The sequence below is a fragment of the Mustelus asterias genome, chromosome 13, assembly GCF_964213995.1.
Source record: "Mustelus asterias chromosome 13, sMusAst1.hap1.1, whole genome shotgun sequence".
In the NCBI taxonomy this organism is placed as follows: domain Eukaryota; kingdom Metazoa; phylum Chordata; class Chondrichthyes; order Carcharhiniformes; family Triakidae; genus Mustelus; species Mustelus asterias.
In genome coordinates this window covers 49,682,714-49,708,061 of record NC_135813.1, presented here as the reverse complement: position 1 = coordinate 49,708,061, position 25,348 = coordinate 49,682,714, and the positions used below count along the sequence as shown (strand labels likewise).

Below are 25,348 nucleotides of genomic sequence, written 5' to 3'. Positions count from 1 at the left end.
GGGGACGGGTCTGTCACTGTATAACACTGGGATACAGTACTGGTGGGGACGGGTCTGTCACTGTATAACACTGGGGTACAGTACTGGTGGGGATGGGGTCAGTCACTGTTTAACACTGGGGTACAGTTTGGTGGGGATGGGTCTGTCACTGTATAAATCTGGGATACAGTACTGTTGGGGACTGGTCTGTCACTGTATAACACTGGGATACAGTACTGGTGGGGATGGGTCTGTCACTGTATAAATCTGGGATACAGTACTGGTGGGGACGGGTCTGTCACTGTCCAACACTGGGGTACAGTACTGGTGGGGACGGGTCTGTCACTGTACAACACTGGGGTACTGGACTGGTGGGACGCATCTGTCACTGCATAACACTGGGATACAGTGCTGTTGGGGACTGGTCTGTCACTGTGTTACACTGGGGTACAGTACTGGTGGGGACGGGTCTGTCACTGTATAACACTGGGATACAGTACTGGTGGGGACGGGTCTGTCACTGTATAACACTGGGGTACAGTACTGGTGGGGATGGGGTCAGTCACTGTTTAACACTGGGGTACAGTTTGGTGGGGATGGGTCTGTCACTGTATAAATCTGGGATACAGTACTGTTGGGGACTGGTCTGTCACTGTATAACACTGGGATACAGTACTGGTGGGGATGGGTCTGTCACTGTATAAATCTGGGATACAGTACTGGTGGGGACGGGTCTGTCACTGTCCAACACTGGGGTACAGTACTGGTGGGGACGGGTCTGTCACTGTACAACACTGGGGTACAGTACTGGTTGGGACGGTCTGTCACTGTATAACTCTGGGGTACAGTACTGGTGGGGACGGGTCTGTCACTGTATAACACTGGGGTTCAGTACTGGTGGGGATGGGTCTGTCACTGTACAACACTGGGGTACAGTACTGGTTGGGACGGTCTGTCACTATATAACTCTGGGATACAGTGCTGTTGGGGACTGGTCTGTCACTGTATAACACTGGGATACAGTACTGGTGGGGATGGGTCTGTCAATGTACAACTCTGGGGTACAGTACTGGTGGGGACGGGTCGGTCACTGTATAACACTGGGGTTCAGTACTGGTGGGGATGGGTCTGTCACGGTATAACACTGGGATACAGTACAGACGGGGTCGGGTCTGTCACTGTATAACACTGGGGTAGAGTACTGTTGGGGATGGGGTCAGTCACTGTATAACACTGGGGTACAGTATGGTGGGACGAATCTGTCATTGTATAACACTGGGATACTGTGCTGTTGGGGACTGGTCTGTCACTGTATAACACTGGGGTACAGTTCTGGTGGGGACGGGTCTGTCACTGTACAACACTGGGGTACTGTACTGGTGTGTACAGGTCTGTCACTGTATAACACTGGAGTACAGTACAGGTGGGGACTGGTCTGTCACAGTATAACACGGGTACAGTAATGGTGGGGACGGGGCTGTCCCTGTATAACACTGGGATACAGTACTGGTGGGGACGGGTCTGTCACTGTATAACACTGGGGTACTGTACTGGTGGGGATGGGGTCACTGTATAACACTGGGATACAGCACTGGTGGGGACGGGTCTGTCACTGTATAACACTGGGATACAGTTCTGGTGTGTACAGGTCTGTCACTGTACAACACTGGGGTTCAGTACTGGTGGGGATGGGTCTGCCACTGTATAACAATGGAGTACAGTACTGGTTGGGACTGGTCTGTCACTGTACAACACTGGGGTTCAGTACTGGTGTGGACGGGTCTGTCACTGTAAAGCACTGGGATACAGTACTGGTGGGGACGCGTCTGTCACTGGATTACACTGGGGTACAGTACTGGTGGGGACTGGTCTGTCACTGGATTACACTGGGGTACAGTACTGGTGGGGACGGGTCTGTCACTGTATAACACTGGGGTACAGTACTGATGGGGATGGGGCTGTCACTGTATAACACTGGGGTACAGTTTGGTGGGACGCAACTGTCACTGTATAACACTGGAGTACAGTACTGGTGGGGACTGGTCTGTCACTGGATTACACTGGGGTACAGTACTGGTGGAGACGGGTCTGTCACTGTATAAGACTGGGGCACAGTATGGTGGGACGCATCTGTCACTGTATAGCACTGGGGTACAGTACTGGTGGGAACGGCTCTGTCACTGTATAACACTGGGGTACAGTACTGATGGGGACGGGTCTGTCACTGTATAACACTGGGGGACAGTACTGGTTGGGACTGTCTGTCACTGTATAACTCTGGGATACAGTGCTGTTGGGGACTGGTCTGTCACTGTATAACACTGGGATACAGCACTGGTGGGGATGGGTCTGTCACTGTACAACACTGGGGTACAGTACTGGTGTGGACGGGTCTGTCACTGTACAACACTGGGGTACAGTACTGGTGGGGATTGGGTCTGTCACTGTATACCACTGGGATACAGTTCTGGTGTGTACAGGTCTGTCACTGTACAACACTGGGGTACAGTACCGGTGGGGACGGGTCTGTCACTATCACACTGGGGTACAGTGCTGGTGGGGATGGGTTCAGTCACTGTATAACACAGGGGTAACAGTATGGTGGGAAACATCTGTCACTGTATAACACTGGGGTACAGTACTGATGGGGATGGGTCTGTCACTGTATAACACTGGGCTACAGTACTTGTGGGGACGGGTCTGTCACTGTATAACACTGGGGTACAGTACTGATGGGGATGGGTCTGTCACTGTATAACACTGGGCTACAGTACTTGTGGGGACGGATCTGTCACTGTATAACACTGGGATACAGTTCTGGTGGGGACGGGTCTGTCACTGTATAACACTGGGGTACAGTTCTGGTGGGGACAGGTCTGTCACTGTAAAACACTGGGGCACTGGACTGGTGGGGATGGGGTCACTGTATAACACTGGGGTACAGTATGGTGGGACGCATCTGTCACTGTATAACACTGGGATACAGTGCTGTTGGGGACTGGTCTGTCACTGTATTACACTGGGGTACAGTACTGGTGGGGACGGTCTGTCACTGTATAACACTGGGTTACAGTTCTGGTGTGTACAGGTCTGTCACTGTACAACACTGGGGTACAGTACTGGTGGGGACGGGTCTGTCACTGTACAAATCTGGGATACAGTACTGGTGGGGACGGGTCTGTCAGTGTATAACACTGGGGTACTGGACTGGTGGGGATGGGGTCACTGTATAACACTGGGGTACAGTATGGTGGGGACAGGTCTGTCACTGGATAACACTGGGGTACAGTACTGGTGTGGACAGGTCTGTCACTGGATAACACTGGGGTACAGTACTGGTGTGGACGGGTCCGTCACTGTACAATACTGGGGTACAGTACTGGTGGGGAAGAGGTCTGTCACTGTATAACACTGGGATACAGTACTGGTGGGGACGGTTCTGTCACTATCACACTGGGGTACAGTGCTGGTGGGGATGGGGTCAGTCACTGTATAACACTGGGGTAACAGTGTGGTGGGAAGCATCTGTCACTGTATAACACTGGGGTACAGTACTGATGGGGACGGGTTTGTCACTGTATAGCACTGGGGTACAGTACTGGTGGGGACGGGTCTGTCACTGTATGACACTGGGGTACTGGACTGGTGGGGATGGAGGTCACTGTATAACACTGGGGTACAGTATGGTGGGGACGGTCTGTCACTGTATAACACGGGTACAGTACTGGTGGGGACGGTCTGTCACTGTATTACACTTGGATACAGTACTGGTGGGGACGGTCTGTCACTGTATTACACTGGGGTACAGTACTGGTGGGGACAGGTCTGTCACTGTACAACACTGGGGTACAGTACTGGTGGGGACGGGTCTGTCAGTGTATAACACTGGGGTACAGTACTGGTGGGGATGGGGTCAGTCCCTGTATAACACTGGGGTACAGTACTGGTGTGGACAGGTCTGTCAGTGTATAACACTGGGGTACAGTACTGGTGGGGATGGGGTCAGTCCCTGTATAACACTGGGGTACAGTACTGGTGTGGACAGGTCTGTCACTGTATAACACTGGGATACAATGCTGTTGGGGACTGGTCAGTCGCTGTACAACACTGGGGTACAGTACTGGTGGGGACGGGTCTGTCAGTGTATAACACTGGGGTACAGTATTGGTGGGGATGGGGTCAGTCCCTGTATAACACTGGGGTACAGTACTGGTGTGGACAGGTCTGTCACTGTATAACACTGGGATACAATGCTGTTGGGGACTGGTCAGTCGCTGTACAACACTGGGGTACAGTACTGGTGGGGACGGGTCTGTCAGTGTATAACACTGGGGTACAGTATTGGTGGGGATGGGGTCAGTCCCTGTATAACACTGGGGTACAGTACTGGTGGGGACGGGTCTGTCACTGTATAACACTGGGATACAATGCTGTTGGGGACTGGTCAGTCGCTGTACAACACTGGGGTACAGTACTGGTGGGGACGGGTCTGTCACTGTATAACAGTGGGGTACAGTATGGTGGGGCCTCGTCTGTCACTGGATAACACTGGGGTACAGTGCTGGTGGGGACGGGTCTGTCACTGTACAACACTGGGGGACAGTACTGGTGGGATGGGGTCAGTCACTGTATAACACTGGGGTACAGTGTGGTGGGACGCATCTGCAACTGTATAACACTGGGATACAGTGCTGTTGGGGACTGTCTGTCACTGTATAAGTCTGGGCTACAGTGCTGTTGGTGACTGGTCTGTCACTGTACAACACTGGGGTACAGTACTGGTGTGGACGGGTCCGTCACTGTACAATACTGGGGTACAGTACTGGTGAGGATGAGGTCTGTCACTGTATAACACTGAGATACAGTACTGGTGGGGACGGGTCTGTCACTATCACACTGGGGTACAGTACTGGTGGGGATGGGGTCAGTCACTGTATAACACTGGGGTACAGTATGGTGGGACGCATCTGTCAATGTATAACACTGGGATACTGTGCTGTTGGGGACTGGTCTGTCACTGTATAACACTGGGATACAGTTCTGGTGTGTACAGGTCTGTCACTGAATGACACTGGAGTACAGGACTGGTGGGGATGGGTCTGTCACTGTATAACACTGGGGTTCAGTACTGGTGGGGATGGGTCTGTCACTGTACAACACTGGGGGACAGTACTGGTTGGGACTGTCTGTCACTGTATAACTCTGGGATACAGTGCTGTTGGGGACTGGTCTGTCACTGTACAACACTGGGGTACAGTACTGGTGGGGATGGGTCTGTCACTGTACAACACTGGGGTACAGTACTGGTGTGGACGGATCTGTCACTGTACAACACTGGGGTACAGTACTGGTGTGGACGGGTCTGTCACTGTACAACACTGGGGTACAGTACTGGTGTGGACGGGTCTGTCACTGTACAACACTGGGGTACAGTACTGGTGGGGACGGGTCTGTCACTGTATAACACTGGGATACAGTGCTGTTGGGGACTGTCTGTCACTGTATAAGTCTGGGCTACAGTGCTGTTGGGGACTGGTCTGTCACTGTACAACACTGGGGTACAGTACTGGTGTGGACGGGTCCGTCACTGTACAATACTGGGGTACAGTACTGGTGGGGATGAGGTCTGTCACTGTATAACACTGGGATACAGTACTGGTGGGGACGGGTCTGTCACTATCACACTGGGGTACAGTACTGGTGGGGATGGGGTCAGTCACTGTATAACACTGGGGTACAGTATGGTGGGACGCATCTGTCACTGTATAACACTGGGATACAGTACTGGTGGGGATGGGTCTGTCACTGTATAAATCTGGGATACAGTACTGGTGGGGACGGGTCTGTCACTGTACAACACTGGGGTACAGTACTGGTGGGGACGGGTCTGTCACTGTACAACACTGGGGTACAGTACTGTTGGGACGGGTCTGTCACTATCACACTGGGGTACAGTACTGGTGGGGATGGGGTCAGTCACTGTATAACACTGGGGTACAGTATGGTGGGACGCATCTGTCAATGTATAACACTGGGATACTGTGCTGTTGGGGACTGGTCTGTCACTGTATAACACTGGGATACAGTTCTGGTGTGTACAGGTCTGTCACTGAATGACACTGGAGTACAGGACTGGTGGGGATGGGTCTGTCACTGTATAACACTGGGGTTCAGTACTGGTGGGGATGGGTCTGTCACTGTACAACACTGGGGGACAGTACTGGTTGGGACTGTCTGTCACTGTATAACTCTGGGATACAGTGCTGTTGGGGACTGGTCTGTCACTGTACAACACTGGGGTACAGTACTGGTGGGGATGGGTCTGTCACTGTACAACACTGGGGTACAGTACTGGTGTGGACGGGTCTGTCATTGTACAACACTGGGGTACAGTTCTGGTGTGTACAGGTCTGTCACTGAATGACACTGGAGTACAGGCCTGGTGGGGACGGGTCTGTCACTGTATAACACTGGGGTACTGGACTGGTGGGACGCATCTGTCACTGCATAACACTGGGATACAGTGCTGTTGGGGACTGGTCTGTCACTGTGTTACACTGGGGTACAGTGCTGGTGGGGACGGGTCTGTCACTGTATAACACTGGGATACAGTACTGGTGGGGACGGGTCTGTCACTGTATAACACTGGGGTACAGTACTGGTGGGGATGGGGTCAGTCACTGTTTAACACTGGGGTACAGTTTGGTGGGGATGGGTCTGTCACTGTATAAATCTGGGATACAGTACTGTTGGGGACTGGTCTGTCACTGTATAACACTGGGATACAGTACTGGTGGGGATGGGTCTGTCACTGTATAAATCTGGGAAACAGTACTGGTGGGGACGGGTCTGTCACTGTCCAACACTGGGGTACAGTACTGGTGGGGACGGGTCTGTCACTGTACAACACTGGGGTACTGGACTGGTGGGACGCATCTGTCACTGCATAACACTGGGATACAGTGCTGTTGGGGACTGGTCTGTCACTGTGTTACACTGGGGTACAGTACTGGTGGGGACGGGTCTGTCACTGTATAACACTGGGATACAGTACTGGTGGGGACGGGTCTGTCACTGTATAACACTGGGGTACAGTACTGGTGGGGATGGGGTCAGTCACTGTTTAACACTGGGGTACAGTTTGGTGGGGATGGGTCTGTCACTGTATAAATCTGGGATACAGTACTGTTGGGGACTGGTCTGTCACTGTATAACACTGGGATACAGTACTGGTGGGGATGGGTCTGTCACTGTATAAATCTGGGATACAGTACTGGTGGGGACGGGTCTGTCACTGTCCAACACTGGGGTACAGTACTGGTGGGGACGGGTCTGTCACTGTACAACACTGGGGTACAGTACTGGTTGGGACGGGTCTGTCACTGTCCAACACTGGGGTACAGTACTGGTGGGGACGGGTCTGTCACTGTATAACACTGGGATACAGTTCTGGTGTGTACAGGTCTGTCACTGTACAACACTGGGGTTCAGTACTGGTGGGGATGGGTCTGCCACTGTATAACAATGGAGTACAGTACTGGTTGGGACTGGTCTGTCACTGTACAACACTGGGGTTCAGTACTGGTGTGGACGGGTCTGTCACTGTAAAGCACTGGGATACAGTACTGGTGGGGACGCGTCTGTCACTGGATTACACTGGGGTACAGTACTGGTGGGGACTGGTCTGTCACTGGATTACACTGGGGTACAGTACTGGTGGGGACGGGTCTGTCACTGTATAACACTGGGGTACAGTACTGATGGGGATGGGGCTGTCACTGTATAACACTGGGGTACAGTTTGGTGGGACGCAACTGTCACTGTATAACACTGGAGTACAGTACTGGTGGGGACTGGTCTGTCACTGGATTACACTGGGGTACAGTACTGGTGGGGACGGGTCTGTCACTGTATAACACTGGGGTACAGTACTGATGGGGATGGGGCTGTCACTGTATAACACTGGGGTACAGTTTGGTGGGACGCAACTGTCACTGTATAACACTGGAGTACAGTACTGGTGGGGACTGGTCTGTCACTGGATTACACTGGGGTACAGTACTGGTGGAGACGGGTCTGTCACTGTATAACACTGGGGCACAGTATGGTGGGACGCATCTGTCACTGTATAGCACTGGGGTACAGTACTGGTGGGAACGGCTCTGTCACTGTATAACACTGGGGTACAGTACTGATGGGGACGGGTCTGTCACTGTATAACTCTAGGGTACAGTACTGGTGGGGACGGGTCTGTCACTGTATAACACTGGGGTACAGTACTGGTGGGGACAGGTCTGTCACTGTATAACACTGGTGTACAGTACTGGTGGGGATGGGGTCAGTCATTGTATAACACTGGGGTACAGTGTCGTGGGGACGGTCTGTCACTGTATAACACTGGGATACAGTTCTGGTGTGTACAGGTCTGTCACTGTACAATACTGGGGTACAGTACTGGTGGGGACAGGTCTGTCACTGTACAATACTGGGGTACAGTACTGGTGGGGACAGGTCTGTCACTGTATAACACTGGGGTTCAGTACTGGTGGGGACTGGTCTGTCACTGTATAACACTGGAGTACAGTAATGGTGGGGACTGGTCTGTCACTGTATAACACTGGAGTACAGTAATGGTGGGGACGGTCTGTCTCCGTCTATATATTGCCCATATGGAGTCACAGAGTTATACAGTGCAGAAAAGGCCCAAAATAACATTTTCTTCTCAAAGACTTGTAACCACCAGTTAGATAATGAAGGGATTTATTTTTGGGGTGTGAAAGACTGTTTTAGGTTCCTGCATGTATGATGTGATGCACCATTGGTCAAAGAGGTGCAAGGCTCAGCCATTCATTCAATGGGCTTTGCTCCATCATGTTATGCAATGTTTTTCCAACGCCAAAATGTAACCTTAGGTCAGCTGCTGTGACAGGCTGCCGAGGCACGCACAGGAGCAATGATCACGTGTGTGAGAAAGTGGCGAGAAGAGTCAGCATGTAGCCCCACACCACAGCAGTGTGAGGCACAGAGGATCAAATCCTTCAGAAGCTAGTGAAGCTGCAGGCTGCTCACAGCCTGGCTTTTGCAGGGACACTTGTGAGAGTTTACCCACCTTTGTTTGTAAAGCTTCAATCTTCTCCTGGTCCAGTTTGTGTTGCTGTTCGTAAGCTGTCATGCTCACCGAGGCTCGCTCCACCTCACGATTGAGAACACAAACAATGTTTTCAAATGTTTCCGTTTTGTGTTTAAGAGTTCCACATCGCTTTTGCACATCTTCTAATTTTTCCACCAGCAACAGCTTTCCCAGGTCCTCGGGGGAGGTGGAGCCCTGCTGTCTGAGAGACATTGACCGGAATGGTCCCAGTGTCCCCTCCATTTCTCGAACTGATGTGAACAGTTGGTTTACTTTAGCACTGGTCTGCTGCAGGTTCAGAGGCTGCAAGCTTTCCACTGCTGTCCTTATGCCCATAACGTGTTGGAGCATCAACTGCAGATGATCCACAACACACTGATTCTCGTGTTCAATCAATTTCTCCTTCTCAACCTGGAATAAATCAATTGAAGAATTTATAATGAATACATGACATACACACATGACAGCAAAGACATTTAGCACCTTCTGGCACACTCATGGATGTCACATGATGAAGCCGTGTACCTGAAAGTTCAATACTGTGTCAACTTGGAACCAAATCCTGTTCCTCCAAACTTACTCAGCAACTGGAGCCTCGTGTTTGTTTTCAATTAACCACACTGACAAGTTGCGAGTATTGTGCAGCTGACCCCACCTGAAGTCAGGGCTGATATTTAGGAAGGACTATCCTTATAGGTAGTAATATCAATGTCAAACTGTGTAGTTATGGTCTGCAGCTCAGGTCATACAGCAGCTGAAGTGAGAGGATGTCAGCTTCCAGCCCCACAGAAACAGCTGGATTAGAGGGAGTTCCACTGCAGCAGCCAGATAGGAATGGCAGACAGAATGTTTTTCCGCACTTTGCTCAAGCAATTTTCTTTGAAGAGTTGAGATACAGGCCAAATATCTGTACCAAATTGCGACCTGGGCCAATTCAAGCATCAAGTATTTCACAGTCAGACTGACTCTGCCTCTCTCTCCATACATGCTGCCAGACCTGCTGAGTATTTTCAGCATTCTCTATTTTTATATCAAATATTTAGGTACACGATGAGACTCTTTTCATACCTGCCGAAAACATAACTTCACCGTCCACACTTCCCAAACCTGCTCTTCCTGTGCTTTCTCAAAATGATTGACAGAAAGTTTCACGTTGAAACCATGTTTATCAAATTAAATTGAACTCATTTCACACATAAGCATCCAGGGAATGGATTGCTGCAAAAACTGCTTCATTACATGCTTCAGCACTGGGAGGGTGTCCAGTCTGGCCTACATGTAACTCCAGTCCCATCCCGCAAGACAACTAGGAATGGGCACTCGATGTGGCCTTGTCCAGATCACCACTTCCCCAGAACAAAGCATAAAGAGGAAGCTTTCCTCCTGACTATAATTTTAATATAAGTGACGCACTATCAATCAAGCAAAGACTAGTTTGTATGCAAGAACAATAGGCTTATATTCGCAAAAGACTTGGAGCACACCCATGCTGATGAACTGGTCCAGCGACTGAGGCAGGGGGTGGGGAGCAGTCACCTTTATACCTGGACCAGGGGGGGAGGAGTCTCAGGCAGGGCCGGCAGGGGCATGTCCAGGCATGTCACACACACACACACAGGCAATAAGCTAACAGTGGTTTACCACAATGAGCTGAGCTGAGCTGAGCTGAGCTGTGAAAGGCCGGACACAGACACGCGCATGTTCACGCGCACACGCTCACACACACACACCTTTCTTCACTGGGCAGTCTCGGAGTAATCTGCTCAGACAGTGTGACCCTCTGGTGAAAATGGATCAGAACAACTGATGCATCTAACACAAACACATCAAATCATTTGATCTGAATTGCTAGCACTGTATTCGGGATCCCATTCTTGTTTCCTGTGGCCCTGGCCTTTTTTTTTTAGAAAATAAGGAGTTAGGGGCTGTAATAAATATCAATTTCAGAGCAGCAGCAGCAGGGCAGACAGACCGAACAATAGATTGGTCAGCACGGTGGCACAGTGGTTAGCCCTGCTGCCTCACAGTGCCAGGGAGCCGGGTTCAATTCCAGCCTCGGGTCACTGTCTGTGAGGAATCTGTACATCCTCCCCGTGTCTGCGTGGGTTTCCTCCGAGTGCTCCAGTTTCCTCCCACACTCCAAAGATGTGCTGGATAGGTGGATTAGCCATGGGAAATGTGTGGGGTTACGAGGATAGGGCGGAAGAGAGGGCCTGGATATGATACTCTGTCAGAGAGTCAGTGCAGACTCGATGGTACAAATGGCCTCTTCGGCACTGTAGGGATTCTATGAATCCAACTAACCTTTGGGTGACATGATTCAATGATCAGTTCCACTAAAGTTATTAAGTGTATTATAGACCCATACATGAAGAATGACAGAAACACTTCACCACAGAACGCATTTTCACCCAAATGATTGCCCCTCCTGTTCTGAAGCTCGTTGGGGGTATCTGTGCTCCCCCTCCCCACTGACAACTCTTCCCTTTTGGGACCAGACAGGGAGTGCGTACAATCTGCTCATCACAATTGAGCCTCATTTTTGTATACTCGTACATACACTGATGTACATCCATGTACATGCAAAAACACACATACTCCTTCATGCATGAATGGACAGTAAGCATAGTTCCCTCACCCAGAGCCACTGTTAACACTGAGTACTGCAAACACATTCAAAGCCGCAAGCCCATTACTGATCAGAGGCAGAAAAAAAAAAGCCTAAATCAGGATTAACATGCATGTAAGTGAATGCACAGAACCTGCACTGACGTCACCAGCCCAGACAATGCATTTATCCAACAACTCATCATCAGAACGGAATTTGGAATCTAAATGAATGCAACTGAACAGGAAGGCCTCTGGTGAGACCTTGGATCCTCGTCAGGTTTATTTTTGTTCAATTATTTCTGTGCGTGTGTGAGATCAGCGATAAAACAAAAGTTCAGAGAGAGACTGTACCAGACACTTCTCTGCGAATGGCATCAGCTAAGTTGCATGTACAGAATCCTTCATAACCTCCAGTACAAACCTGTGATTACCAGCTAACTGAATGCAGATTACCATTAACCAGCAGCCAACAGTTTGCAAACTAATACAGCTCAGCAGCGAGCTGAGAGTGCAGGGTCTCTGGGCGAGGGTCTCTATCAGTGTCTGTGGGGCGAGGGTCTCCGTCGGGGCGAGGGTCTCCGTCGGGGCGAGGGTCTCCGTCGGGGCGAGGGTCTCCGTCGGGGCGAGGGTCTCTCTCAGGGTCCCGGGGTCTGCTGCTCCACTTGCTGTTCCTCTCCCGCCCACCACCCCCCCCACTGTTCCTCCTCTGCCTACCCGCCCCCCCCCGCTGCTGCTCCCCCTCCTGCCCCCCCCCCGCTGCTGCTCCCCCTCCTCCCCCCCGCTGCTGCTCCCCCTCCTCCCCCCCCGCTGCTGCTCCCCCTCCTCCCCCCCCGCTGCTGCTCCCCCTCCTCCCCCCCCGCTGCTGCTCCCCCCCCGCTGCTGCTCCCCCTCCTCCCCCCCCCGCTGCTGCTCCCCCTCCTCCCCCCCCGCTGCTGCTCCCCCTCCTCCCCCCCCGCTGCTGCTCCCCCTCCTGCCCCCCCGCTGCTGCTCCCCCTCCTCCCCCCCCCGCTGCTGCTCCCCCTCCTCCCCCCCCGCTGCTGCTCCCCCTCCTCCCCCCCCGCTGCTGCTCCCCCTCCTCCCCCCCCGCTGCTGCTCCCCCTCCTCCCCCCCCGCTGCTGCTCCACCTCCTCCCCCCTCCCTCTCCCCCCCTCCCCTCCCCGCCGGCTGCTGCTCCTCCCTCTCCCCAGCTGCTGCTCCCCCCCTCCCCCCATGCTGCTGCTCCTCCCCCCCCCCCCCGCTGCTGCCCCCCTCCACCCCCCCCCTCCCCCTCCCCAGCTGCTGCTCCCCTCCCCCCCCAACCCGGCTGCTGTTGCTCCTCTTTCCCCCCCCCTCCCTGCTGCTGCTCCCCTCCCCTCCCCCTCCCCGCTGCTGCTCCTCTCCCCCTCCCCCCCCCCACTGCTGCCCCTCGCCGCCACATCACCCCAGCTTCTGCAGGGTTTGTTCTGTTCCCCTATCTGGAATTCACTGCAGCTATTGAAGAGATTACAGGCAGTCCCCGAGTTACGAACGAGTTCCGTTTTTAAGTCTGTCTGTAAGTCGAATTTGTATGTACGTCGGAACAGTTACGCACAGTTCACATCTAGCGTCAATTAGTCAAATGTTTGTCTTAGTATATAGTATATATTTTACGTAAAACATCTTAAATATAATAATAGTAATAATAATAAATGGAAATGACACAAAACTTGGAAAACGCTATTATTATTATTATATGAATGAATACTTTTCTTCAGTGTTCACCAAGGAGAGGGGCCATGTTTTTGAGGATGAGTGTGAGATACAGGCTGATAGGCTGGAGGAGGTAGATGTTCTGAGGGAAGGTGTATTAGCAATTTTGAAAAACCTGAGGGTCGATAAGTCCCCTGGGCCTGATGGGATATATCCTAGGATTCTTTGGGAGGCAAGGGATGAGATTGCAGAGCCTTTGGCTTTGATCTTTGGGTCCTCACTGTCCACGGGGATAGTGTCAGAGGACTGGAGAGTGGCGAATGTTGCTCCTCTGTTCAAGAAAGGAAATAGGAATGACCCTGGAAATTATAGGCCGGTGGTCGGTAAGTTAATGCAAAAGGTCCTGAGGGATAGGATTTATGACCATTTGGAAAGATGCAGCTTAATCCGTGATAGTCAGCATGGATAGTCAGCATGGATAAGTCTTGTCTCACAAATTTGATTGAATTCTTTGAGGAGGTAACTAAGTGTGTCGATGAAGGTAGAGCAGTTGATGTCGTCTACATGGATTTTACTAAGGCGTTTGATAAGGTTCCCCATGGTAGGCTCATGAAGAAAGTAAGGAGGTGTGGGATAGAGGGAAATTTGGCCGATTGGATAAGTAACTGGCTATCTCATAGAAGTGGAGATGCCGGCGTTGGACTGGGGTAAACACAGGAAGAGTTTTAACAACACCAGGCTAAAGTCCAACAGGTTATTTGGTAGCAAAAGCCACAGGAGCTTGTGTGGCTTTTGCTACCAAATAAACCTGTTGGACTTTAACCTGGTGTTGTTAAAACTCTTCCTGTATCTCATAGAAGACAGAGGGTGGTGGTGGATGGAAAATTTTCAGACTGGAGACCAGTTACCAGTGGTGTACCACAGGGATCAGTGCTGCGTCCTCTGCTATTTGTGATTTTTATCAATGACTTGGAGGAGGGGGCTGAAGGGCGAGTCAGTAAATTTGCTGATGACACCAAGATTGGTGGAGTAGTGGATGAGGTGGAGGGCTGTTGTAGGCTGCAAACAGACATTGATAGGATGCAGAGCTGGGCCGAAAAATGGCAGATGGATTTTAACACTGATCAGTGCGAGGTGATTCATTTTGGTCGGACAAATTTGAATGCGGATTACAGGGTCAACGGCAGGGTTCTGAGGAATGTGGAGGAACAGAGAGATCTCGGGGTTCAAATCCACAGATCTCTGAAGGTTGCCACTCAAGTGGATAGAGCCATGAAGAAGGCCTATAGTGTGTTAGCTTTTATTAACAGGGGGTTTGAGTTTAAGAGCCGTGGGGTTATGCTGCAACTGTACAGGACCTTGGTGAGACCACATTTGGAATATTGTGTGCAGTTCTGGTTACCTCACTACAAGAAGGATGTGGAAGCATTGGAGAGAGCGCAGAGGAGATTTACCAGGATGCTGCCTGGTTTGGAGGGTAGGTCTTATGAGGAAAGGTTGAGGGAGCTAGGGCTTTTCTCTTTAGAGCGGAGGAGGATGAGAGGCGACTTAATAGAGGTTTATAAGATGCTAAGGGGGATAGATAGAGTGGACGTTCAGAGACTATTTCCTCGGGTGAATGTAGCTGTTACTAGGGGGCATAACTATAAGGTTCATGGTGGGAGATATAGGAGGGATGTCAGAGGTAGGTTCTTTACTCAGAGAGTGGTTGGGGTGTGGAATGGACTGCCTGCTGTGATAGTGGAGTCGGACACTTTAGGAACTTTCAAGCGGTTATTGGATAGGCACATGGAGCACACTAGAATGATAGGGAGTGGGATAGCTTGATCTTGGTTTCAGACAAAGTTCGGCACAACATCGAGAGCCGAAGGGCCTGTTCTGTGCTGTACTGTTCTATGTTCTAACGTGCAGTGTTTTGATGCGCAATGTAGCCCGCCCGTTCGTTAGTACGAACCATTGTACGTAACTCGATTTTTTAAAATAATAGGCTTTACGGAGGTCGGTACGCAAGTACGGGCGTTCGTAAGTTGGGCGTTCGTAACCCGGGGTCTGCCTGTAATCCTGAACTAGTCTCTACATTTCCATGTCGTGTAGATGTGTTCAGGATTATCTCCCTTTCACACCATAACAAAGGAAAGAAACTGATCTCATTCTGAATCTTTGCTCACTTTGATAGACCTGGAGGATTAACAAACAGCTATCTGCGCTAAACTTCAGCATTCATTGTATCAGTGTGGGAAGAATGTCTTTTTGTTAATTCCCTCCCTCTTTCTCTTCATCTCTCTTGAAGGTGCTAACACTCGTCACCCTTGGACTTGTATTCTTTCAGTACCCCATTCAAGCGATCATTCTTCAGGAGTTTCTCGAGTTGCTGGCTGGGAATTGCCCCACCGGGGGTATCAGTAGGAGACCCAATCCACACGTGGTATGAAATGACTGATTTCTCCCTCTCCAGCCCAATGTCGCCATGCTGGTTTATATCACCCAGCATGCACTGATCCAGACTTCCCACTCAACTTGCAGCTTCACCTCCTACCCTGACATAAACCACAAGAGCCCCTCGTGAGCTAACAATGAGCGTCCTTCACTTGATCAGTCTGCTTCCCCTCAGTGGAAGAGAGTCCACTGATTCCAGACTGTCCTTCCATCTGTTCCCAACAAGCAGTTAGAAAACAGAGTGGCTAATCCCCAGCACCAAAAGCTAACATCATCTGTTATATTGACTGACTCACACACTTCAGTCAATTTACACAATAACATCAAGTTTCCTTAGAACCAATGCCAGTTATGAGGGGGAACATGGGAAACTGGCATACTGCAACCCGGATTTAAAGTCAGACAATAACTTAAAGGGCACACACCAGCTAAGCTGCAGAACAGAGATTTCCCACTGCAAAAAAACAGGGGGATGGGAACCTAAGGAGAAATTCAGAGAGGAGAAAAACTGGCAGTGGGAAGTAAAGAAGTATTAATGGATAAGAAGGATATATCAGAGAATAGCATCAAGGTAGAGAGAATACTTGAAAGAGTTTGATAGAATTAGAGTAGACTACAGTAAGTCATTCAGTGGGGTCAGGAAATTTATAAAGTCTAAATTAGGATTAATGTGCATGTATGTGAATGCAACGAGTGTGGTTAATAGGATTTGGTGAACTACAGGCACAGGGTGACAATTGGAACTATGGTATTATTGCTATCATATGGGGGGGGGGGGTGCAGGAGTGGCAGCGTTGATTAAAGATGTTATTACTGGAGACAGAGGATGTTCCAGAGGGATCAAGGGCAGAATCTCTCTGGTTAGAGGTAATGAATGAAAAAGGTGCAATAACATTGATCAGTGTGGTATATAAACCCCAATTAATAGAAGCGATATAGAAATTTGCAAAGAAATTACAGGGAGGTGCAGCAATTACAGAGTACTTATAGCGGGGGACTTCAATTAGCCAAATACAGATGGAGATAGGAATAGTGCAAAGGGACAAGAGGGGCAGGAGTTCCTGGAGCGTGTGCAGCACGCTCTGCAGCAGTATGATTCTGGTCCAGTGAGGGAGTAGCCATTGAACCTGGTCCTGGGACACAATCAGCCCAAGTGGATCAAATATCAGTGGGACAACATTTAGGGGGACAATTACCATTATATCATAAGGTTTAGGTTGGCCAAGGAAAAAGATAAGGAACAATTCAGACTGTGATAATTAATGAGGGAAAGGCAACTTTGATTGGATGAGATGTATCAGAGTCGAGTGAGTTGAAATCAAATGTTGGCAGAATAGAGACTACCTGAACAATGAGCCTCCTTCAAAGAGAAGATATTGCAGGCAACTCCAAGGTATATTCGCTTAAAGTGAACAGTTCGACAAATAAATCCAGAGTGCCCTGGATGACGAAAAAGTTAGAGGTGAAGATGAACAGGAAACAGCAGTCAGGTAGAGAATACAATGGAAAATTAGAGTGAACTTATTTTTAAATTAATTTACGGGGTATAGGTGTCGCTGGCTAGGCCAGTATTTATTGCCAATCCCTAACTGCCCTTCAGAAAATGATGGTAAGCTGCCTTCTTGAACCGCTGCAGTTCATGTGGTGTAGGTACACCCACAGTGTTATTAGGGAGGAAGTTCTTGGATTTTGACCCAGCGACAGTGAAGGAGCGGTGATATATTTCCAAGTCAGGATAGTGAGCGACTTGGAGGGGAACTTCCAGGTGGTGGTGTTCCCAGGTATCTGCTGCTCTTGTCCTTCTAGATAGTAGTGGTCGTGGGTTTGGAAGCATTGGTTTGGTGCGAATGTTACTTGCCACATGTCAGCCCAAGCCTGTATATTGTCCAGGTCTTGTTGCATTTGGACGTGGACTGCTTCAGTATCTGAGTCGTCGTGAATGGTGCTGAACATTGTGCAGTCATCAGCGAACATCCCCACTTCTAACCTTACGACGGAAGGAAGGTCATTGATGAAGCAGCTGGAGGTGGTTGGGGCTAAGACACTTCCCTGAGGGACTCCCGCAGAGATATCCTGGAGCTGAGATGATTGACCTCCAAATCACCACAACCATCTTCCAATGTACCAGGTATGACTCGAACCAGCGGAGTATTTGTCCCCTGATACCCATTGATTCCGGTTTTGCTAGGGCTCTTTGACGCCACACTTGGTCGAATGCAGCCTTGATGTCAAGGGCAGTCACTCTCACCTCACCTCTGACATTCAGCTCTTTTTGTCCATGTCTGAACCAAGGGTTGCAATGAGGTCAGGAGCTGAATTACACAGGCAAAACCCAAACTGGGCGTCACCGAGCAGGTTGTTGTTAAGTACTGCTTGATAGCACTGTTGATGACTCGTTCCATCACTTTACTGATGATCGAGAGTAGACAGATTGGGTAGTAATTGGCCAGGTTGGATTTGTCCTGCTTTTTGTGTACAGGACATAACCAGGCAATTTTCTACATTGCCGGGTAGATGCCAGTGTTGTAGCTGTACTGGAACACCTTGGCTAGGGGCTTGGTAAGTTCTGGAACTCAGGGCTTCAGTACTATTGCTGAGATTTTGATAGGGCCCTTAATCTTTACAGTATCCAGTGCCTTCAGCCACTTCTTGACAGCACGTGAAGTGAATTGAATTGAATTGGCTGAAGACGGAATATAGAAAGACCAGAGAGGAAGCATTTTGGTGATAGTGACCACAATTCGGTTACGTTCACCTTAGTGATGGAAAGGGATAGGCATGAACCTCGGGCCAGTGGTTTTAGCTGGGGGAAGGGTAATTATGAGGCTATTAGGAGAGAATTAGGAAACATAGGTTGGACTAGGGGATTACAGGGACTGGGAACGTCCGACATGTGGAGTTTTTTCAAGGAGCAGCTACTGCGAGTCTGTGATAGGTATGTCCCTGTCAGGCAAGGAGGAATTGGTAGGGCTAGGGAACCGTGGTGCACCAAAAAAGTTTCTTTGTTGGTTAAAAAGAAAAAGGAGGCTTATGTTCGGATGAGACGTGAGCACTCGGGTAGTGCACTAGAAAGCTTTAGATTGGCTAAGAGGGAGTTGAAGAGCGAGCTTAGAAGGGCTAAAAGGAGACATGAGAAGACTTTGGCGGATAGGGTTAAAGAGAATCCTAAGGCGTTCTATAGGTATGTCAAGAACAGAAGGTTGGTTAGGGCAAGTTTAGGGCCAGTTATAGATGGCAGAGGGAAGTTATGTGTGGAACCGGAGGAGATTGGTGAAGCATTGAACCAATATTTCTCTTCGGTGTTCACGCAAGGGGACATGAATATAGCTGAGGAGGACACTGGGTTGCAAGGGAGTAGAATAGACAGTATTACAGTTGATAAGGAGGATGTGCAGGATATTCTGGAGGGTCTGAAAATAGATAAATCCCCTGGTCCGGATGGGATTTATCCAAGGATTCTCTGGGAGGCAAGAGAAGTGATTGCAGAGCCTCTGGCTCTGATCTTCAGGTCGTCGTTGGCCTCTGGTATAGTACCAGAAGATTGGAGGTTAGCGAATGTTGTCCCATTGTTTAAGAAGGGGAACAGAGACTTCCCCGGGAATTATAGACCGGTGAGTCTCACTTCTGTTGTCGGCAAGATGTTGGAAAAAATTATAAGGGATAGGATTTATAGTTATTTGGAGAGTAATGAATTGATAGGTGATAGTCAGCATGGTTTTGTGGCAGGTAGGTCGTGCCTTACTAACCTTATTGAGTTTTTTGAGAAAGTGACCAAGGAGGTGGATGGGGGCAAGGCAGTGGACGTGGTATATATGGATTTTAGTAAGGCGTTTGATAAGGTTCACCATGGTAGGCTTCTGCAGAAAATGCAGATGTATGGGATTGGGGGTGATCTAGGAAATTGGATCAGGAATTGGCTAGCGGATAGGAAACAGAGGGTGGTGGTTGATAGTAAATATTCATCATGGAGTGCGGTTACAAGTGGTGTACCTCAGGGATCTGTTTTGGGGCCACTGCTGTTTGTAATATTTATTAATGATCTGGATGAGGGTATAGTTGGGTGGATTAGCAAATTTGCTGATGACACCAAAGTCGGTGGTGTGGTAGACAGTGAGGAAGGGTGTCGTAGTTTGCAGGAAGACTTAGACAGGTTGCAAAGTTGGGCCGAGAGGTGGCGGATGGAGTTTAATGCGGAGAAGTGTGAGGTAATTCACTTTGGTAGGAATAACAGATGTGTTGAGTATAGGGCTAACGGGAGGACTTTGAATAGTGTGGAGGAGCAGAGGGATCTAGGTGTATGTGTGCATAGATCCCTGAAAGTTGGGAATCAAGTAGATAAGGTTGTTAAGAAGGCATATGGTGTCTTGGCGTTTATTGGTAGGGGGATTGAATTTAGGAGTCGTAGCGTTATGTTGCAACTGTACACAACTCTGGTGCGGCCGCAATTGGAGTACTGTGTGCAGTTCTGGTCCCCACATTACAGGAAGGATGTGGAGGCTTTGGAGAGGGTGCAGAGGAGGTTTACCAGGATGTTGCCTGGTATGGAGGGGAGATCCTATGAGGAGAGGCTGAGGGATTTGGGATTGTTTTCGCTGGAAAGGCGGCGGCTAAGAGGGGATCTTATTGAAACATATAAGATGATTAGAGGTTTAGATAGGGTGGATAGTGATAGCCTTTTTCCTCTGATGGAGAAATCCAGCACGAGGGGGCATGGCTTTAAATTGAGGGGGGGTAGTTATAGAACCGATGTCAGGGGTAGGTTCTTTACCCAGAGGGTGGTGAGGGATTGGAATGCCCTGCCAGCATCAGTAGTAAATGCGCCTAGTTTGGGGGCGTTTAAGAGATCCGTAGATAGGTTCATGGACGAAAAGATATTGGTTTAGGTTGGAGGGTCACAGTTTTTTTTTAACTGGTCGGTGCAACATCGTGGGCCGAAGGGCCTGTTCTGCGCTGTAATGTTCTATGTTCTATGTTCTATGAAGTAAAAAAAAAAGAAAAGTAAGGAGGGAGAATGAAAAGAGAGCAGTAGCTGACATAAAAGGCATTCCCAAGGCCTTCTGTAAGAATAAGAATAAAAGGGTGGAAAAAGAAAGAGTTGGGCCCATTAGGATTAAAAAAGGGACTTACAGATGGAAGAAAAAAAAGCGGAGATATATTTCGAGCACTTTGCATCTATCCTTGCAAAGGAAGATTATGCTCCCCAGGCCAAGGTGAGAAAGGAGATAACTGGTACACTCAAAGAATTTACAATCGAGAGACAGGAGGTGTTAGAAAGGCTACCTTAAAATCGATAAGGTACCAGGACTGGATGAGACGCATCCAAGGGTACTGAGGGAAGTGAGAATGGAAATTGCAGAGGTGCTGGTGATGATCTTCCAGTCTCCACAGCAGGTGGTGCCAGAGGACTGGAGGATTGTGAATGGTACACCCTGGCTCAAAAAGGGGTGCAAGGATAATGCCAGCACCAGTTAGTTTGACTTCAGTGGTAGGGAAGCTTCTGGAAACTATAGTTCGGAACAAAATTAATAGTCACTCAGATCTGCGCTGGATAATTAAGGAAAGCCAGCACAGATTAATTAAAGGAAAATCATGTTCAACTGACTTGCTGGAGTTTTTTTGAGGTGGATAAGGGCAATGCTGTTGATGTGGTGTAAATGGATTTTCAAAAGCACTTGATACAGTTCCACACAACAGACTTGTGAGCAGAATTCTAGCTCTGGAATAAAAGATCAAGTAGATACTTGGATAAGAAGCGGAGGTACAGGAAGCAGAGAGAGTAGAGATAATGGTTGTTTTTCAGATTGGAGGAGGATTCATCGTGGAGTTCCCCAGGGGTCAGTGGTGTAGGAACTCTTGCTCTTCCTGATATTTATTAATGATCGAGACTGTGGTGTTCAGGGCAGGATTTGCAGATGGAACAAAGATTGAAAATGTTGTCAACTGTGATGAGGAGAGTTTGAACTCTTGAGATAGGGTAAATTCTTTGAATTGTTAATATTTCAACCATTAAGAATTTTAAAGGAAAGGTGCAGGGTGTCTTGTTCTAACATGGATCTCTGGCTAGTAGATCATATTGCCTTGCTGAACACAAAGACTCAAGTCTGACATTTTACCATCTAACCAGCAGCATCACAGACAAGGACTTTTGGCCAAGGTTTAGACATCTGGCCCCACGTACACTGCTTCAGCTGGAAACTGGTACTATTACCTGCAGGACTGATTCCTCCCTGCGTGCGTCTCTCTGTGTGAAGTCAACACCAGCAGGAAAGTGAACGAAACAGCAAGAGATCGAAACAGCAAGAGATCGAAACAGCAAGAGATCGCGCCGGGGGGACGGGGCGGACGCCGCGCCGGGGGGACGGGGCGGACGCCGCGCCGGGGGGGACACCGCGCCGGGGGGACGGGGCGGACGCCGCGCCGGGGGGGACGGGGCGGACACCGCGCCGGGGGGGACGGGGCGGACACCGCGCCGGGGGGACGGGGCGGACGCCGCGCCGGGGGGGACGGGGCGGACACCGCGCCGGGGGGGGACGGGGCGGACACCGCGCCGGGGGGGACGGGGCGGACACCGCGCCGGGGGGGACGGGGCGGACACCGCGCCGGGGGGGACGGGGCGGACACCGCGCCGGGGGGGACGGGGCGGACACCGCGCCGGGGGGGATGGGGCGGACACCGCGCCGGGGGGGACGGGGCGGACACCGCGCCGGGGGGGACGGGGCGGACACCGCGCCGGGGGGGACGGGGCGGACACCGCGCCGGGGCGGACACCGCGCCGGGGGGGACGGGGCGGACACCGCGCCGGGGGGACGCCGCGCCGGGGGGGACGGGGCGGACGCCGCGCCGGGGGGACGGGGCGGACACCGCGCCGGGGGGACAGGGCGGACACCGCGCCGGGGGGACGGGGCGGACACCGCGCCGGGGGGACGGGGCGGACACTGCGCCGGGGGGACGGGCGGACGCCGCGCCGCGGGATGGGGCGGACACAATTGCTGTGATGCAGACTAAAGTAAAGTGCACTTACAGCTATTTCACAGCCAATCACGTTAAAACGGCAAAGGAGCTTCACCTTCCCACAGGTGCGAATATGGTCAGAGTACTGCGGAGAAACAGGTAGAGTGAACACGCTGCCCAGCATCACAACACAAACACCCCATCCACCCGCACCCCCCACAACACATCGAACAGCAACAACTAATAGAACATAGAACAGTACAGCACAGAACAGGCCCTTCGGCCCACGATGTTGTGCCAAGCTTTGTCTGAAACCCAGGTCAAGCTATTTCCTCCCTATCATCCCGAAGTACTCCATGTGCCTATGCAATAGCTTCTTAAATGTTCCTAAAGTTTCTGACTCCACTATCCCGGCAGGCAGTCCATTCCACACCCCAACCACTCTCTGAGTAAAGAACCTACCTCGGACATCCTTCCTATATCTCCCACCATGAACCCTATAGTTATGCCCCCTAGTTACCGCTCCATTCACCCGAGGAAATAGTCTTTGAACGTTCACTCTATCTATCCCCTTCATCATCTTATAAACCTCTATCAAGTCTCCTCTCAACCTCCTCCGCTCCAGAGAGAAAAGCCCAAGTTCCCTCAACCTTTCCTCAGAAGACCTACCCTCCAAACCAGGCAGCATCCTGGTAAATCTCCTCTGCACTCTTTCCAGTGTCTCCACATCCTTCTTATAGTGAGGTGACCAGAACTGCACGCAATATTCCAAATGTGGTCTCACCAAGGTCCTGTACAGTTGCAGCATAACCCCACGGCTCTTAAACTCAAACCCCCTGTTAATGAACGCCAACACACTATAGGCCTTCTTCACAGCTCTATCCACTTGAGTGGCAACCTTCAGAGATCTGTGGATATGAACCCCAAGATCTGTGTTCCTCCACATTCTTCAGAACCCTACCTTTGACCCTGTAATCCACATTCAAATTAGTCCTACCAAAATGAATCACCTCGCATTTATCAGGGTTAAACTCCATTTGCCATTTTTCAGCCCAGCTCTGCATCCTATCTATATCTCTTTGCAGCCTACAACAGCCCTCCACCTCATCCACTACCCCTCCAATTTTGGTGTCATCAGCAAATTTACTGATCCACCCTTCAGCCCCCTCCTTCAAGTCATTTATAAAAATTACAAATAGCAGAGGACCAAGCACTGATCCCTGTGGCACTCCGCTGGTAACCGGTTTCCAGTCTGAAAATTTTCCATCCACCACCACCCTGTCTTCTGTTAGCTATGATGTGGAGATGCCGGCGTTGGACTGGGGTAAGCACAGTAAGAAGTCTCACAACACCAGGTTAAAGTCCAACAGGTTTATTTGGTAGCAAATACCATTAGCTTTTGGAGCGCTGCTCCTTCGTCAGATGGAGTGGAAATGTGCTCTCAAACAGGGCACAGAGACACAAATGTCTCTGCAGTTAATGGTGGAGTGTCACCAGGATCAGTGCCGGGGCCTCAGCTATTTACAATCTATATTAATAACCTAGAAGAAGAGACAGAGAGTAATGTATCTATCTTTGCTGATGGTATGAAGTGAGGTGGAAGGGTAAGCTGTGGTGATGACACAGAGGCTGCAAAGAGATATAGACAAGTTAATGAGTGGGTAACAAGATGGCAGATGGAGCTAATGTGGGAACGTATTAAGTTACTAATTTTGGTCGTAAGGGTAGAAAAGACATTTGGGTGTGCTCATACAAGAAATGCAGATGGTTAGCACGTAGATGCAGTGAACAATCAGGAAGACAAATAGCATGTTGGCTTTTATTGCAGAGGGATTGGAATACAAAAATAAGTAAGTCTTGCTACAGTTAGATAAAAGTTTCTATGGGAGCACAGCTGGATCACTGTGAGCAGTTCTGGTCCCCACATTGAAGAAAAGATATAGTTGCATTGGAGACGGTACAGTGAAGATTCACTAGATTTGGAGTGCCCTATGATGAGAGGCTAAGTAAATTGGGTTGACGTTCTCTGGAGTTTCGAAGATTGAGAGGCAATTTCATTAAAACCTACAAGATTCTGAAGGGGTTTGACAAGGTGGATGCTGGGAGATGGTTTCCGCAGGTCAGGGAATCTAAAATACAGGGGTAGAGTCTCAGGATAAGGGGTCATTTATCGAGGACTATCTGAGGAGAAGGTTGTGAAGCTTGGGAATTCTCTACCATAGAGGGTGTGGATACTCTATCATTGAATATATTTGAAGTTGGGACAGACAGATTTTTGGTCTGTTGGGGAGTTAAAGGATATGGGGAGTGGAATGAGAGTGGGCAGGAAGCCAAAGATCAGGCATGATCATATTGAAAGGTGGAGCAGACTTGATGGGCTGAGTGGTCTCCTGTTCCCTATTTCTTAAGTTCTTGTAAGAATGCAGAAGATGCCAGATGTGAACTAAGGTCCATTGTTATCAATAGCAATGAGTCAGTGCCTGTAGAAATATACTCCAGAGAGAATCAGGGCTTTCAGAAGAGCAAAGTTGATAGTCACAATCGAATGATTTCATCTGTGAAACGTATATAAAA

The 25,348-nt window shown here is 50.0% G+C and overlaps 1 protein-coding gene across 9 annotated transcripts in view; it reads right to left on the bottom strand.

Annotated features, from left to right (window-relative positions):
• Positions 1-25,348, bottom strand: part of LOC144502604 (TNF receptor-associated factor 2-like) — a 109,740-nt gene that overhangs the window by 17,585 nt on the left and 66,807 nt on the right. For 8 of the 9 annotated variants that reach the window (XM_078226729.1, XM_078226732.1, XM_078226728.1 and 5 more), the window contains 2 exons: positions 22,845-22,919; positions 9,089-9,520 (listed from right to left, as the gene is read on the bottom strand). In XM_078226729.1, coding sequence (XP_078082855.1) covers positions 9,089-9,520; positions 22,845-22,919 — 507 coding nt within the window. The remainder of the gene's footprint in view (positions 1-9,088; positions 9,521-22,844; positions 22,920-25,348) is intronic. The other variant, XM_078226734.1, reaches the window with a different exon arrangement.